We start from the raw sequence: 17,365 nt of genomic DNA, 5'->3' as shown, positions 1-17,365 counted from the left end.
GCCTAGGAGCCCCTTAAGGCAGCCTCTCACCTGGGAGGCTCTCCCAGCCCTTCTCTTCTGGGTTCACTCTGACCTCAACATGTCCCCCTGAACACAGCTGCCAAGTGAGCCCTTTAAAAAGCACAAAGAAGCCTCCCTAGGCTTGATACCATCTGATAGTTTACACAATACTCAGAATAAACACTGAATCCTAAATCCTCCCATCAGGGGCCCTGAGCCCTTCTAAACCCATCCCATACCCTCCTCACCGCCACTCCTCCACTCTAGCCACAGGAGCATCTTTTCTGTTCCTCCAACACTGGGCCCTGCCTCAGGGTCTTTGCTTATGCTGTTCCTTCTGCCTAGAGTGTCGTTCCCCAGACTGTCACATAATTGGCTCCCTCTTGTCCTGCAGCTTTAGACCTACCCTGCCTGACTTCACCCTGTGTGTGCCCAAGTTGAGGACAGCTGTGTAAAGGGAGTGCTGGACCATTTCCCCCAGAAGCCTCTCCCAGTCCTGGGTCCACCCCTCAGCCATCCTGCAGCAGCAGGGAAGAGGTGAGGGGGATTCTGTCAGCAAGTAGGCAGAAGAGTGGACACTTGGGCCTGAGGTCTCCCATGGGGGATGCTTCTCCTAGGGGTTACATAACTTTTCTTCACTGAATATGGATTACTTGCGTCATAAAATAATAAGCTGTTTTAAAATTAAAATTGTAAACCCTTGCCTGGAGGATATGATTTTCCGCCCTGAGCTCTGGGAGCGGGGGAGGGAAGGAAAGACCTGGGAGGCCCCGGATGACACCCTTAGGTCTTTCGGCCTTGGGCCCCACAATGGGGGACCCCAGCCAGTCCGGAAAAGCCGGATGAGGCACCCCAATGAGGGTGATTTGTTGGCCAGGCGGCAGAGAGGATGAGGCAGGAATACGCAGCAAATCCAGCTTTCGCCTGCCTGCCCTGACGTTCACAAGCCATTAATTCTCTACCGAAGGAATTTTCTAAAAAGCCTTTTCTCCAACTTTTTTTTTCCTTATCCTAAAAATAAAATCTAAAAAAAAAAAAAAGTGTTAAAGGAGAAGTAACCCTCATCAGCTGCTCTGGATGGTCTGTGCTCTGAGGGGAAGCTGACTCTGGACTGCTGGGGGATCACAAGGCTGAGAACCCACTGGAAAGTGGAAGCTGGGACCTGTGCCCACGGAGCAGGCAAGAGGCGGGAGGTGCTTCCCCTGCTGGGGGAGGGAGCTGCAGGCCTGGGAAAGGGGGACAGTGCCCTTGGGGACGGGGCAGCCCTCCCAAGCGTGGTCTCTGCGGAGCTTGGCCTCTAGGGGCAGTTAGCTCCACAGCCCCAAGGTACCCCCTGACCGTCGTTGTCTGACGCTGCCTCAAATTCCTCCCTTAGCACCAGCCTTCCTTTGAGTCTCACTTTCAAAACACAAATTCCCCTGGGAGCAGGGGAGGGCCGGCCTCTCCCAGCAGCCCCCTCCAACCCAGTAGAGGCACCTTTTGAAGCACAAAACTGGTTCACTCCTCCCTAGCATCAAACCCTTCTCCAGCTCCCGGCTGTCCTCTGGATCAGACCTGGCATTCAAGGCCTTTGTGATCCGGTTCCAGCTGCTCAGGCTTCAAGTCTCGCTTTTTTCTTCTGTCCCACCCTCTGCTCTGACCACATCAGCCTCTGCAATTCCTCCCATGTGGCCACACCTTCCCACCGGGGCCCCTGATCCTTCATAACGTTGCTCCCTTAGCAGCTAATGCCCTTCCCGCCCCTCTGCGCCCTCACACTTCCCCTGTCCCATCAGTCCCCCTTGTCTTGACCCTGCTAGTCCCTTTGCTAGACATATCCAGGCAGCAAGTTTTTCACCAGCTTTCAAAGATGTGATGCAGAAAAAAACCTCCCCTCCTCGGGAGGCACTGTGCTGGTTACCGCTTTCATTTATCATGGTAGCATAAACACGAGCTTCTCCAGGGTAGAGACTGTGCTCTAGGGTGAATGTTTACTAAGGAAAGGAGACTAATTTTGACTAAAGTGTGATTGACTATATTCAGCTGCTGCTTTTCCAAACAGAGATCAAGAACACCACTGCCATGCTGGCTGTTGGAGAACTAGAACAACATATGAGCCAACTGTATACCTACTGTGTATGGCAACAAAGGGGAGTCAGGTGGTCAGGCCCAGGAAGCACCCAGCTACTACTTTTTGTTCCTCTAAGAACCTCCATGTACCCTTCTCTGAAATGGGCCGAGCAATAGCTAGCCACTGTCTCCACTTTCTTCTGAGAGCAAGACACACCCTCTTACTCCAGCTAGCTGCCTCCTGGGGCCAAAGCTCAGCTCTGCCTACTTTCCCCATTAAAACTCTGACATATTGATTTCACTACCAACTGTAATTGTGTTGCCTTTCTCTCCCCAGGAGGCTGGCTGCAGCAGGAGCTTCAAGAGCCCAGTTTCTCAGGCCTCTGCTTCCTGCCTGCAGACCCCACCAAACCTCAGACCCACAGTAGGTGGCATTCTGAGAGGAGGGAGAGGCATCCATGGTGGGCTGGATAGCAGGCTTCAAGGCCCAGGGGTTCCGCCCGAGGGATAGAATCACCGGCTTCTGGGGCTTTGTGATCAGGAACTGAGGGCACTTTCCCACTTCAGGTGTTTGGCTGTTATCAAACCAAGGTCCCAGGAAAGCCAAGTTTCACCGTGAGGAGCTAGAAGCACACCATCACTGTGGGTTGTTAAAAAACAGGTGGGCTGGGACTGGACCAAGCCCCCTCCTCTTCACCCTCCACAGAGGCCAAAGGGAGCTTTTAAAACTGTAAAGCATTGGGGCGCCTGGGTGGCTCAGTGGGTTAGGCCGCTGCCTTCGGCTCAGGTCATGATCTCAGGGTCCTGGGATCGAGTCCCGCATCGGGCTCTCTGCTCAGCGGGGAGCCTGCTTCCCTCTCTCTCTCTCTTTCTCTCTGCCTGCCTCTCTGTCTACTTGTGGTCTCTCTCTGTCAGATAAACAAATAAAATCTTAAAAAAAATAAAAAATAAAAAAAAATAAAACTGTAAAGCACTAAATGCAACATGTGATCCCAGAAAAGAAAAAGAACACTCGCAAAGTCTGAAGTTCAGTTGAGAGTAAAGTACTCATGTTGGTTTCTTCCTTTTGACAAATATATCATGGGAACGTAAAACCTTAGCAATGCGGAAAATGGAGGGAAGGATACATAGCAACAATCTGTCCTACCTTTGTAACTTTCCTATAAATCTAAAAATACTCCAAAATAAAAAACTTAAAAAAAAAAAAAAGCAACCACAAACCAGTCTGTGTCCCCTCTGCAGCTCAACAGCCATCAATGGATCCCTAGTGCCCTCAACATAAACCCAGACTTTGCTCCTGGGCCCTCAAGGCCCTGCTCTACCTGGCCTGGCCCCCTGAGGCTCCCCTCAACACCCTCCCCTGCCAACTCTTCCCTCAGCTTGAACAGCCAAGGACAAGGAATTCTCCTTAAGGAGAATGCCCCAGACTAGAGGAGAGGGGGCAAGCAAGGATCAGGTAGGGTGGTCTCGGGGTCTGACAGGCAGTCTGCTGGAGGACTAGACAAAAAAACCTGCAGGATTATTGCCTCCCACAAAGCCCGGGTGACAGCCTTTCCCCCACCCTTCTTCAGAAGCCCTGAAGTTAAAAGGAAGCATTCTCAAGGTCACCCACTCAGGTGACCACGTGGGTACTCTGTCAGGTCAGTCAGCCTGTGACTCCAAACCCAAACTCCTCCCTCCCACTTTAGCCAGGGCAGTTTCTCAGAAACCGCAGCTAATGGGTTATGGCTCCACCAAGAGGACGCCTCCACTGACGAAAAACTGAGTCAGGGAAAAGAGCCATGGACCTACTGTGCGCCAGCCTAGGGAGGAAACAGGACCAGGACAGACCTCTAAGGGGCAAGCACCACCCTCCAATGCCCCCCCTCCCTGACCACCCCCCCACCCCCCCACCCCCGCCCGCAACCAGAGGAAGCCAACCCCTGCCTGGGAAGGAAATACCAGCACCTCCCAGTGGGTGATCAAGATGCTTACTTCCTGGAGGGGGAGGCGAGGAGAGAATGTGCAACCCGGCCACAGAACAGCAGCCGAGAGGCCTGGCTCTGAGCCAGAGGGGAAACCAAGGTACAGAGAGGGGCAGAGGCTTCCTCGGGACACATAGCACCTGAAAATCCCCTCCCTGACCCCAGGCTGCCTGAATGGGGGGTGGCAGGCAGTGACGGGTGGGGGACGACCAAGAAGTAGCAATGGACATGGCAGCTTGTGTAGGCCCTTCCAGAGTTTCCGACACCTGCCTTTATTTCCCTGACCCACTCTCTGGAAGGGTGGGTCCCTCAGCCACAGAGCACTACATTCAACCAGGCCCGCTGAGCGTCATCTGGAAGGGTTGCGTGAACCAGCCAGCCAAGCCATTCTGAGCATGATCTGTCTGTCTAGCCACAACTGGCACCCTGGGCCCTGCCACCAAGCTGGCCGCAGTGAGGAGGGACAGCCCTCAGTTTGAGGTCAGAGGCCTGGCTGGATTGCAGACCTGCTGTGTGTAGGCCCCGAGTGGAGCTGCCTCACAGCCACACCCCTGTTGTATCCCCACGTTACAGACAGAGAAACTGAGGCTCCTGACATAGAAAGTCTTGTGGCTCATCACTCAGCATGGGATGCTGCTTCCACCTGAGCCTCAGTCTCCGCATCTGTAAAATGGGGACAATAACAACACCCTCCCTAGAGGGTTGCCACCAAGGGCTCAGCTCACTGCAGCCCTCGATATTGGCCCCTGCGGATGTTCAGTCAATGCTCCCCATTAGCTGGGCAGGTCACACGGAGCCCCCCAGGACCAGCCACTCCACCACATCCACCCTCATCCACAATGCACGTTGGAAGCCCGGCCAAGGCCGAGGCCCGCTCTGCTCAGGCCGGCCTGGGAACTCCTACCACAGCCGCTGACTCAAGCAGCCATTGTTTTGTTAGCTGGACACAGCCCCCCCCCAGACACTCAGCTCCCCCTTCTTGAAGCTGTTTCTCATTCTGGCCCAGCCTGGCCCCATTTCCAGCCCTTCCCCCTGGGGTCCCAGAGGAGCCCAGTGTGGGATGGGCAGCCAGCGACTCGACTCTTCCCTGGCCGGGGGGAAGTCACTCCCGCCCGCCAGCTCTAATGGGAGGCAGGGCAGCAGAGCGCTGCGGCTCTGGCCCCTCCTTTCCCTGGAACAGTTTCTGTCCCAGCCTCTTCCCCTAGAGGGGATGTGGGCCAGGAGAAGCTGAGAGCCGCAGCTGCCTCTCTCTCGGGCACATTTGGCCTTCCTCCTCCTGGGGCCAAGGAGCCCTGGGGACTGGAACTCACACCCTCCTCCCATCCCCTGGGTGCTGGCCTCCGTCCCAGAGTCATCATATAACTGATTGTGGGCACAGTGGAGGGGACAGGGCAGGCTTGGAGGCCCCAGCAAACAGCTCTGGTCTGGGTCTTGTGTTGGGGACATGGAGATGACACGGGTGTCCCTCTCTCTGGCTGCCCACATTCCAGTTCAGAGATCACCCCCAAGTCAGGAAAGGACAGCTTTAAAGTAATAACAATACAGTAGTATCACCAACACTATAATAAGTTGGCTTTGTGCCCCGGCCTGCAGAGCCTCATTTAACCCTGAGAAGTTGGTGCTACTTTACAGCAAGGGAAACTGAGGCACAGAGCAGTGACTTGTCCAGGGTCACACAGCCAGAATGGCCAGATGTGAGCCTGAAACCTTGGCAGGCTGGCTCCAGAGTCCTTGCCCTTAACTACAGCCTCTCCGCCTAGTGCCAACAGCAGCTGGGGGCCTGGCTGCCTGGAGCTGGAAAGGCCTGGGGTGGCAAGATAGGGAAACTGAGGCCTATCAAGGAGATGGTCACTTCTGAAGGACTCCTCACTGCAAACACAGATGCTGGACAGGCCTGAGAAGGGCACGGGGGCAAAGGTGACTGCAGAGCCCCATTCAGCTCCTTTCCTGGGCCAGGCCTCCACTTCAAGGCCTCTGCCCACTGCCCCCCCATTATTTACCGATCAGAACAGAAAGCACTACATGATTAACGCCCCTCTGGGGCCTCGCTGGGCCTCATAATGGAGCTTTGAGCTTCCTCCCTCCTCTAGCGTGTGATTTATCGTGTTTCAGGGGAAAGGATGGTGGACGGGGAGGGGCCTGGGCTGGCCCAGCAGATCTCTGATCTTGGTGGCATCGAGTGTCAGTGGAGGAGTGGGGGGTGCAGGCGCCCCTCCAGGCAGCCTGTTGGGTTCGGCACTGGCCCAAACACGGGCTTTGAAAAGAAGACACTGGCCACACTCCGGGGGTAGCCAGCATCCAAATGCACGTGGCTCGCACCAGGAGACTTTCCAGGCCTGTCCCCACACGGCACCGGCTGGTTTCCATGGCAATCCCCACACCGTTGTCAGCACTGGAGAGGCCCACGGGAGTCACCTGGTCCAGCCACAGTGGGGGCTCTGGGACAGAGCCTCCTGCTCCTGCCAGCACCTAGCAGGACTGATAAGGGACCGGCAGTTCTGGAGTCCCTTCTAGAATCAGATCAACCATGCCTCGCTCTTCCCCCAAATCCTTGCTGGCTCCCCACAGCCCACAGGAGAGCATCTAAATCCGTGGCCTGGACCCCAGACCCAACACACTCTCAGCTTCATCTCTGCCTGCTACCCAAGCCACGTTCTACCACATCTCTGGGCCTTCGCCTCTGCCTGGAATGCCTTCCCCAGCCCCATCTGTCCAAGTCCTTCTCCAACATTCCCCTCTTCCAGGAAGCCTTCCTGGACTGCCTCAGAAGAGGCTGGGTGGTATGCTGCCCTGGTTGCAGCATATCTTCCAACATGATCTCCTCCTGGACTGTCTAGGAGCTCCTGGAGGGTAGGGGCAGAGTCTGATTCATCCCTTTCTGGGGGCTGCCATGTAATTGTTGGGCTGGGCCCCTTCGTCTACTGCCACATTCTAGCCTCCACCAGGAGCAGGGGCAGACAGGAGATGCCGGGCTCTGGTGGGTGAAGGTGGAGGCAGCTGCAATCCTGGGGACGGGGCCCCATGCCCAGGACCACGCTGGGCACTAGGGCTCACTGGAAAGCTCTTGCTCCTTGTCCCAGCAGCCCCAGCAAGGCCAGAGCTGCCTCGAGTGTCTGTTTCCTCACCTGTAAGATGGACCCATCCACCTCTCCCCACTGTGACCTTGAGGGCCCCTTTGGATCACACCCCTTCCATCAGTGTTTTGGGAGGAACCAGGGAGTAAAGGGGATGAGCACAGGCTCTGCAGCTAGACACCTGCTCCACATTTTCCCCACTGCGTGACCTCAGGCAAGTCACTTAACTTCTCTGGGCCTCGGTTTCCCCTTTCTGTAGATTAGGGTTAACACTCATCTCATTCCATTTCCAGGGGGATTAAAAGATAGGCTATCCTGAAAGCGCTCTGCGATATGCCTGACACAAAATCCTGAGAAACAACAGCAGTAATAGCAATCCCACTGGGGCTGGCAGAAGCCATTCCATGCCAGTGAGCCCTCCCTTGCCACCCCACAGCCCAACTCTGATCCGGAAACTGAAGTCCAGAAAGGGGACAGGACCCCACATCGCCCAGGGCTCAAGCGCTCAGGCTCCTATTCCATATACACCATGTCTGTTCTCCGTCCAGCAACCAGGGCACAGAAGCTGGCCTGTCTCCTGCATGTCCATGAAAACCAGCAGCCGTGGGCCAGTGAATCTCTGTCTTGTGGAGTATTTTTGCAGGGGCTGCTGCTGACTCCCACAGCCTCTGCTGAACACCAGGCTGACCCCATTCTTCCCAATGCTGAACCCACTTTACAGATGGGGAAAAGGAGGACCAGAGAAAGTAAGTGACTTGCTGAAGCCCCAGCTAGGAAGGTGCAGCATCAGGATTTGAATCCAGGGAGTTGGTGCTGAGGTCCAGCACGCATGTACCCTCTGGGTCTGCCTGGGTAGGGCAGGTCCTAACTATGGGTATGGTCAGGGCCAGACAGATCCTCCATCCCCTCTCCTAGCAAACCCTGGATGGTGCCGTACTGCCCTGGAGGGGAGGCAGCCTCCCAGCCCCAGTACCCAGACAGCATTGGTCCAGGGATGGGATCACTGTTGAAAGAGATTTGTCAAGTCATTGTTCAAACTGTCCGCATCCTTCATTTGCACACTTAAAGGGCCAGGAGGCTCACTCCTTCCAGAATCCAGAGGATCATTTTTTTTTTTTTTTAAGATTTATTTGACAGAGAGAGAGAGATCACAAGTAGGCAGAGAGGCAGGCAGAAAGAGAGGGGGAAGCAGGCTCCCCGTTGAGGAGAGAGCCTGATGCGGGGCTCAATCCCAGGACCCTGAGACCATGACATGAGCCAAAGGCAGAGGCTTAACCCACTGAGCCACCCAGGCACCCCAGAGGATCACATTTTTAGACATGAATGCAACTTGTACTTCCCAGCCTTCCCCACTTCCTCAGAAGGCCTGACCAGCCCCAGCCTCGACAGATGCCCCAGGCAGCCTCCCCCTACTCTGGAACTGAGTCACTGCCCCATCAGCTCCCGGCTGCCATCTGGGCCTGCGTGGAGGTGCTGTCACAGAAGAGGGTTTGTACAAAGGGCCTTGCCCAAGTCTCCCTGGGGCAGGGTAAGTGCAGAACTCCCAGCCAAGAGCTCACAGCTAATACTAGCCATCGCCCACCATGGACTCTGGTGTCAACCAGCCAGTCTGCAGATCCCCCTTCTTGCTAACCAGCCGTGTGACCCTGGGCCTCAGTTTCCCCATCTGTAAGCTGGGGATAACAGTACTTCCTGCCTTGTGCTGGGGGGCTGTGAGATCAAATACACTGGTGCTCATGAAGGGCCAACACGGTGAACCCACTCAGAACTGGGAGCTCAGCAAAGTTTACTATCCAGCCCCAGAGAGCTGACGGGGGACCTACTCTCCACACACCCCTCAGGCCCACCAGAAGCTCGGTGCCTGCCCCATCAACAGCAGGGAAAACATGCCCACTCTCTCCCTGTCAGCTGCTGCCTTCCTGCCTCTGAGCTTACTCAGTTGGGATAGCCCTGGACACGCCCCCGCCTCACCCCTCTGTCTCGCCCGCCTAAGACACCTTTAGGACCTGGTGTGCCTCCATCTTCTCCAAGGACCTGACCCCCCTCCTCTGAGCACTCCCTGCTCTGCTGGCTCTCCGACACATGCTGAGCACATTTTTCTCAAATATAATTTTTCCCTCCTGTTACTAATACCTCTACCTGCCATTTCCTGGGCACTGCATATGAGATTTTAATCTGCCCACATCCTCAGAGAGAGATGCTGTACCATCTTACAATGAGGAAGCATGAGGCCCAGAGAGGGTAAAAGATCACCCTGGGTCACACAGCATATGGGCAGAAGAATGGGACTCAATGGCTTGTACCTGGGAGTCAGGACTGGTGACATTCCCAGGGTGGGTTGGGATATTAACTGTCGCCTGGCCCAAGGCCTGTCTGTCTCTCTAGGCCAGAAGGGCATCCTGGCCAACACAGGTGGAACCCCCTGAGTCCCACCAAGTGTCTGCTTATACCCTTGGCTGCAGGAAGCTCACTCCCAACCCCCAGCCCAACTCCAAATGTAAAGCCCATCTTGGAAGCTCTGTCTCCCTCCACCTCCACCCAGCATTTCAGCCCCTAAATTGGTTCAGAAAACGCCTTCTTGACGATGAACACCCACCCACAGCATGCCAGTTTAAAAGAGCCTGAGGGTTTTTTTTCCACCTTTACTATAAAAAGACACCTTGAAAATGCAGCATTGGCATTTCCTTGTTGGTTTTCTTTTTTACTTAAAAAAAAAAAAAAAACAAATATCATGGTCACTCAAAGGTTAAGAGGAAAGACTCTGGGGCAGAGGATTAGACTCAGCCTGCCCTCGCCTGGCTGGGTAACCCGTGCCTCAGTTTCCCCCATCAACAGCACACAGCAACTTCCTAACTGGCTTTCACCTCAGACATAAATTGAGGAAAGGGATCCAAGCTACGTGCAATAGAGGATAATTTTCACACTCGCTTTCGCTCTCAAAATCATGCAACGGCCCCAAGTATGCCAAAAATAATCAGGGACAAAGTTGGGGCCCTCCAAAGCCTGGCAGGGTGGACAAGTTTCCCTGCTTCTGACCTCGCACCTTGGCAGCTCCTCCCTTCTCCAGCAGATTCCTGGCTGGAAGGTGGCAGTGGAGGTTAAGGCTTCATTGTCATAAAGGTGGGCGGCCGAGGACAGAAGAGAGAGAAGCTGTGATGTCTGAGATCACTCTGAGCTAGGGGCTGGACCTATGGGGTCAAAAGAGTCCCCAAGCAAGAGTGGAAGCCTGGGCTTCCAGAAGCCCATCCCAGCCACCTCACTTGAAGGTCAGATATCCTTAGAGGACAGGGTCCTGTCCCCCACGTCCAGCCCCCCTGAGACCACCTACTGCTAGAGAAGTCAGACCAGAGGGCTCTGTGAAAGAAAGGTATTCCAGACACCTGGAACTCCAACACCCCCAGACCAAATCTATTCTCCCCCACGGAGGCACCCCACCATGTGCTCTACTCCAACAACACCAACTTCCATCTTGATGCTGGACCAGACTGGGCCGCTTCTTGTTCCTCCCTGTCCAACCCCACCTCAGGGGCTATACCCTGGCACCTGAAACTGGTTGGAACCCGCTGCTTCCCTCTATGCCTGCAGACCAGGCCCTATACAGCCCCAGGATCAAGGCTGGACCTGCCGCCTCCACCGCCATGCCCAGAGCCCACCACGGGCCTGGCACACAGTAGGTGCTCAAGAAATATTCGCGAGGGACGCCTGGGTGGCTCAGTTGGTTGGACGACTGCTTTCGGCTCAGGAGTCCTGGAGTCCCGGGATCGAGTCCCACATCGGGCTCCCAGCTCCACGGGGAGTCTGCTTCTCCCTCTGACCTTCTCCTCGCTCATGCTCTCTCTCACTGCCTCTCTCTCAAATAAATAAATAAAATATTAAAAAAATATATTAAAAAAAAAAAAGAAATATTCGCGAATGAGTGAGTGAAATGCTTGACTGGAAGACAGCACCACCCTCCAAACACTCTTTCTGCCTCTCATCTTCCCTCTCACTAGCAACTTAGGGACTTTGCAGAATAATTACACTAAAAATAATCAGAGTACAGTTGACCTTTGAACAATGTGGGTTTGAACTGTGTGGGTCCACTTATGTATGGATTTCTTACAGGACAGCACTATAAATGTATTTTCCCTTTGTTCTGATTTTCTTCATACCATTTCCTTGTCTCTAGCTCACTTTCTTGTAAGGATACACACAACACACATAACACACAAGCCACACGTCAATCACTGTTCACGTGACTAGTAAGGCTCCCAGTCAACAGAAGGCTATTCTGAGTAGTTAATGATGTTTTGAGGGAGTCAGAAGTTATAGGCACATTTTTGACTGTGTAGGGGGTTGGCACCCTGGACCCCTGAGTTGTTGAAGAGTCAACTGTAATTGCAAATATGTGTGCCGGGCACTCTACTAAGAACTTTACAGGTGTTAGCTCTTTTTTTTTTTTAAGATTTTATTTATTTATTTGACAGAGAGATCACAGGTAGGCAGAGAGGCAGGCAGAGACAGAGAGGGAAGCAGGCTCCCCACTGAGCAGAGAGCCCGATGTGGGGCTCAATCCCAGGACCCCGAGATCATGACCTGAGCCGAAGGCAGAGGCTTAACCCACTGAGCCACTCAGGTGCCCAGGTGTTAGCTCCTTTAATCCTCACAACTCTCCTGGGTGGTTAAGTACCTTCTTATTGTTCCCATTAGACAGAAGAGGAAAGCGAGGTGCTCATTCAGCTCACACCACTCCTCTGGCTAAAACCCTTCATGGCTCCCACATCCCCAAGATAGAGTCCCAACTCCGTGATGCAGACTCCCTATACCTGCAGGCCCTGCCCCTCTCCCCCAGCCCCTTTCTCACATACCCCTCCATGATCCCCCCACTGCAGGGACCACCTTCCATTGTTCTGGCGCTCTTGCTGTTTCCTACCTCCAGGCCCTCGCACAGGCTGTTCCCTCTGCTGGGACCCTTTTGTCTTCTCTGCCAGCTTCATGTGTCTAAACCCTGCTCATTCATCTACCTCCACATTGATAGCCCCTCCCCCAGAAGCTGTCATGTCCCCTTTTGGGGCTCCCTCTGTCCAGGATCTCTTATTACCCACCCCTAGGTGCCTGGCCACACGTCTGTCCTCTGCTCACCTGCACGAGCCACGAGAGCAGAAACTGAGTCACCATTGGTCTCCAGCACACAGCGCCAGGCTAGGGCACACAGTAGGGGCTTAGGAAATGTCTACTGAGGCCTCCATTTGTGGCTAGAGGTGGGAAAGGGTGGGGGGTTTGCTGCTGTAGGAGCCAAAAGAGGTTAGGGTTGGGTGGGGTAGAGCCTAAAACCTTGTTAATAAGCCCCCCCGGGGTAACGGCATGAAGAGCAGGCAGCTACCAGGTGCTACTAGGGCCAGGCATCACGTGCTTCTCATTAACACGTTAATTTAGTCCTTGAAGCAATCCTTAGGGATTTGTTTTTAGTGTCCCCACTTAGTGGAGGAGGAAACTTGAGGTTCAAAGAGGTTAAGTCACTTGCAAAGGTCACACTGCTGGAAAGTGACAGAGGAGGATTTGAACCAGAGTACAAGTCCAAGTTCTTGGCCTGTCACTGGGGAGCTGGCAACAGCCTGCAGCAGGAATAACCATCCCCCGCCCCACCCCCACCCACAGCTACTCTAGAGACCCTGACCCTGCGGCCCTGGATGCATATGGGAGACATGGCCTAGCAGCACTGTCCTGTGCCCACAAGTAGGCATGGGGAAGTGGAGAAGGGTGTGGGGGAGGACATAGGGAGAGTGGCTGAGGAGGGCCAGAAACCCACCCCACCTTGGGGTGGGGAGAAGGCCTATGGCCACTCTGTCCCTGGGGCTGTGTCCCTGGAGAGGCCCTGCCCCTCTAAGGAGAAAGAAGCCCCAGCCCCCTTCAGCAGAGTGAGTCACTGCACCAGGCCAGGCTGGGGACCGTGGGAACCAGGCCGGTTCCTGCCAGAGGGGGAGGGGGGATACTGCAGTGGCGGCCTGAGGAATCCCATGGATCAACCCACACCAAGGGCCTGGATGGACACACAGGCCCTGGAAAGGCCGAAGGCAGGCCCAGGGGCTGGCCTGACCTCAGCCTGGGCCAGCACAGTAGGGTCTTCCCTCCGTAGGACAGGGAAGACTGTCCCCACCCACCTCCTCTGGCCCTGAGACCCCCAAACAAAGCTTGTACCTCAAACACACCCCTTTGGAGGATGTGGCTATGAGGAGGGGAGTGGTAGATGTCCCAATCACCGGATTGGGCAGCCAGCCCTGACCCGGCCAGCCCTTGTGGGTGGCAGCCTGCCCCGCTCACCCACCGTGCCCTTTATCTTCAGGGCACCCAGCCAGCTGGTGGTGGGCAGCCTTGGGAGCATGAAAGCGAAGGAATCTGCGTTTTCTCAAAGCCCCAGTGTTGGGCACACCCACGGGAATAATTAATCTCATGAGAGTTTTCCGTAGCCTGAAGACCATGGAGAAGGCATGGGGCAGGGCCACGAGGGGCCTGGCCCCAAAGAGGTCTCCCTAGGAAAAGGCCAAGTTGTGTCTTGCTGAGGGAGAAACTGAGGCTTCCTAGGTGTTGAAATGGACTCCCCTGCCTCACACCAGGATGCAGAGTGTGGAAAAGGCACAGGGTCCCACCTCTCAGGGCTCCCTGAAGAAAGGACCACTTGCTAGTGGGCTTCCTTGAGGGGACCTACACAAAGTTCCCTTCTACATCTGTGTCATGTCCCCTGCAAGGTCAACATACACAGGGATCCTCCAATCTGGCACCCTCACCTCTGTCTGACCCAGCCCATCCTCCTGGGCCCCATTCTTGCCCAGCCGGTTTGCTGCCGAACCTGATTCCTCCCCATTCCCTCCTGAGCCCCTGGCCCTCTCCTGCCCCCTGCACATCCCAGTGCTGCACACAGTCCTGTTCACCTCCTTTCACTCCCCCAGCTCCCGCACCTCCCCATACCAGCCACCTGAGACTCCTCCAACACACTTGCGTGCACACACACACACACACTGAGTTCCACATCCATGAAGCAGAAAAGGAACAGTGGTATTAAGAACACAGATGACGCCAGACAGCTAGGATTCAAACCCTGCCTCTGCTGGTTCCCGGCTTTGTGATCTTGAGCAAATTATTGAACCTCTCTGTTCCTCAACTTCTTCATCTATAAAATGGGGATGAGAGTAGAGCCTACCTCAGAGGGTTGCTGTGAAAACCAAAACAGTTACGCCATTTGGTGCACTTAGTAGGCATTCCACAAAGGTGGTTGGCTAGCCCACAGCCCCCAAGCCTGGTCTGTGCTAAGTGCTCAGTATATATGTGTTGAATGAGTGAATAAAAGCTGGCCTCAGGAACACACCTCTTTGCCAACCAGGGGTCTCCGCAGAGTCTCTACTGGTCCCCAAACACCTGCGTTCCCTGCCACAAACATCCCACTGCATACTCGGGCCCAACCTGCTGCCCATGTCCCTCTGGGACACTTCTACCTGCCCTACACTCCTGCAGGACCAGCTCAGTGACACACAAATCTGGCGCATACACCCCCCTCACTCCCTCCTTGCTGCCCCTCACACATACCTGCAGGGCCCTGGAGCACACCTGCATGCCTCCCTGCACACCTGCCACACCCAAGCACACAACTGCCAACTCCCAGGGCAGCCCTGATAGGCTCACGCTGCCAGCCTGAGACACGCTTTTGGGCAGATATGCACTCGCTTGCTCAGGCACTCTGCACACACGTAGGACCACCACGTGCACACCTGACCTATATACCGGCCCTCAGCTCTCTCCAGCGCACATGTGTAACCTCGACCCCTCCCACACACCTAGTTGTGCTCACCTGTAACTCAGCACTCCCTTGAGTGCCCGCCGGCGCACACCTATACCATATTTGCACCAGTGCCCCTACCATGCCTGACACCTGGGTCCCAGCAAACGCACCTGTGGCCCAGAGTACTTACCTGAATCTCCACACGCACGTCTGGGTCCCACACATTGCCCCCTGTGTCCCGCTCAGCACACAACCCGCCCGGTTACCTGCACGCTGTCCCTCCTGCCCCCCCCCCCCCCGGAGCGGGCGTTCCGCTCCTTCGGCGTACCTGGATGTTGCGCTTGCGCTCGCAGGCCGGCCCTGTGCCCTGCACCACGCTGTCGAGCACCGCCACCACGTCCGGTGCGGGCTCCACGAAACAGGCGTTGCGCGCGGCGCGGATGGCGGCTTGCACGTCTGCGAAGCGGAAGGCGCACAGCGCGGCCGGAGTCGCGCGGGCCGCGGGGGACCCCTGCGGCCGCTCGAAGACAGCGAAGAGCAGCTCGCGCGCGGGGAAGACGGACACCAGGCGGCTGTAGAGGTCGCCGCGGCCCGCGCCGCCCGCGCACTGCAAGCCCAGCTGGATGTAGGACTCGGTGAGCTTCTTGGCGTCGCCGCCGGCGCCGCGGGGCAGGCAGATGCGCGCCAGCAGGCTCCGCGCCTGGCTCTCCTTGTCGCCCGCGCGCGCCTCGCTGTTGAGCGCCAGGTACGCATAGGACGGGGCGCCCGGCGGCGGGTCGGGCGGGTGCAGGAAGGCGCGCACAAAGCCCAGCTTGTGCTGCTCCTTGGCGCCCTGCTTGATCTTAAGAATGTTGTCGTCGGAGGGGTTGAGGTCGAAGGTGAAGAGCTTGGCCAGGTCGCCGCGCGCATCCAGAGAGCGGATGGCGATCTCGGGCGTGTTCTCGAAGCGGTGGTCCTCCAGGCTGCGGTTGCGCGGGAAGAAGGCGCTGCCGTAGCCGGTGTACGTGGCACCCACGAGTAGGCGGCTGCCCCCCGTGCCGGCGGCCGGCGGCAGCACCAGCCCTACGGTAGACGCGTTCGGGTGGTTGGCCGCCACGTTGAGCATGCTGGGGAACACCGTGACGGGCTCGGCGGGCGGCGCGGCGGGCGGGAAGCGCACGGCCACCGCGGAGATGTTGCCCCGGCGCCGCAGCTGGCAGAAGCCCTGGTAGATGGACCCGCACACGACCACCAGGCCCTGGCCGGGGTCCAGCTGCAGGATCTTGTTGTAGTTGTCGGTGAGGCGCCGCGGGTGCTCGCACGAGGCCTGAGGCAACTGCGGGGCGTGACACAGCGGGCTGTCGGCCACCGGGCCCACGGCCGCCTCGGCCTCCAGGCTCAGGTTGGCGCCCGACAGCTGATAGAGGCGGTTGACGGCCGCCAAGTACACCGTCCCCGCCGCGCCGTCCAGGGCGAAGTTGTTGGTGGGCGTGGGCGAGGGGAACCGGCGTTGGATCTCCAGGGCGCCGGCCCGCGCCGCCCCCAGGAGCAGCAGCAGCGGCAGCAGAGGGCACGGTGACGGGGCCGGAATGGCGAGCGCGGCGGCGGGGGGCTGGCCGGGGCGGCCCGAGCGCTAAGGGGTGCGCCGCCCGCGGCGCGACGAGCCATCCGGGCGAGCGCGGGCTGCGCGGCGCGGCGAGTGCATGGGGCGCGGCGCGGCCGGAGCCGGGAGCCCGGAGGCGGCAGGAGGCGGGGGGCGGGCCCGGGCCGCGAGGCGCTTCCTGCCCGCGCCAGCGGCCCCCGGCCCAGGAGCCCCGGCCCGGCTCAGCCGCGCCGCGCAACCCGGGGGCGGGGCGGGGGCGGCTCCGCTGCGGACACGCCCTCGCGCCCCGCCCCCGCCGCGCCCCGCCCCCGCCGCGCCCCGCCCGACCGCGCCCCGCCTCCCGGGCCCCCCTCCGGTCCCCGGCCACCTCCCCAAGCGCCCCGGCCCCCTCCCCCCCCGGCAGCCCGCCGGCCCCGCCCGGCCCTCCAGCCGCCCGGCCTTCGCTCGGCTGTCGACGGGTCCCGCCGCCCCGCGCCCTCCAGGACTCTCCCGCGCGGCGCCCGCGCGGCGCCCGCGGCCCGAGGCTCGAGGCTCCCCTTCCCGGTGCTGCCTCCGCCTCCGTCGCTCGTTCCTCTCTCTCGTTCTCCCTCTTGGCCGCTTGGCCTGTCTGGCTCGGGCTTGTTTCCTTTTTCTTTCTTTCTCCCGGTCTCTAACTGCCCTGTCTGTCTCCCTGCCCGTGTCTCTAACCCCTAACCCCTCACGGCCCCCCAACTCCGTGTGTGTTGTCTCCCTCTTTTTCTCAGCCTCTGACTCTTCTTCCCTCTCTCGGACTCCCTCTCATTCTATCGGTTCTGTTACCACCACCCGTTTCCCCCCTCTCCCTTCTGTTTTTGTGTGCCTGGCGCTCCCCCTCTCTCCATGGCTCCCTCCTTCTCCCGCGTCCCTCACTCCGCCGTCTCTGTCTGCCCCCAGTCTCTGCCTTCCTGATCCACAGCCCTCACTA

The 17,365-nt window shown here is 57.5% G+C and overlaps 1 protein-coding gene across 1 annotated transcript in view; it reads right to left on the bottom strand.

Annotated features, from left to right (window-relative positions):
* PLXND1 (plexin D1) overlaps window positions 1–16,613 on the bottom strand; it is a 58,588-nt gene extending 41,975 nt beyond the window's left edge. The window contains 2 exon segments of the mRNA XM_047744061.1: window positions 15,169–16,397; window positions 16,400–16,613. Of these exon segments, the coding sequence (XP_047600017.1) occupies window positions 15,169–16,397; window positions 16,400–16,487 (1,317 nt within the window). The 5' untranslated portion in view covers window positions 16,488–16,613.
* Window positions 16,614–17,365: the final 752 nt, after the last annotated feature.

The sequence above is a fragment of the Lutra lutra genome, chromosome 1 (genome assembly GCF_902655055.1).
Source record: "Lutra lutra chromosome 1, mLutLut1.2, whole genome shotgun sequence".
Classification (NCBI taxonomy): Eukaryota; Metazoa; Chordata; class Mammalia; order Carnivora; family Mustelidae; genus Lutra; species Lutra lutra.
Note: the sequence above shows the minus strand (reverse complement) of the source record. Positions and strands in the feature narration are given on the sequence as shown.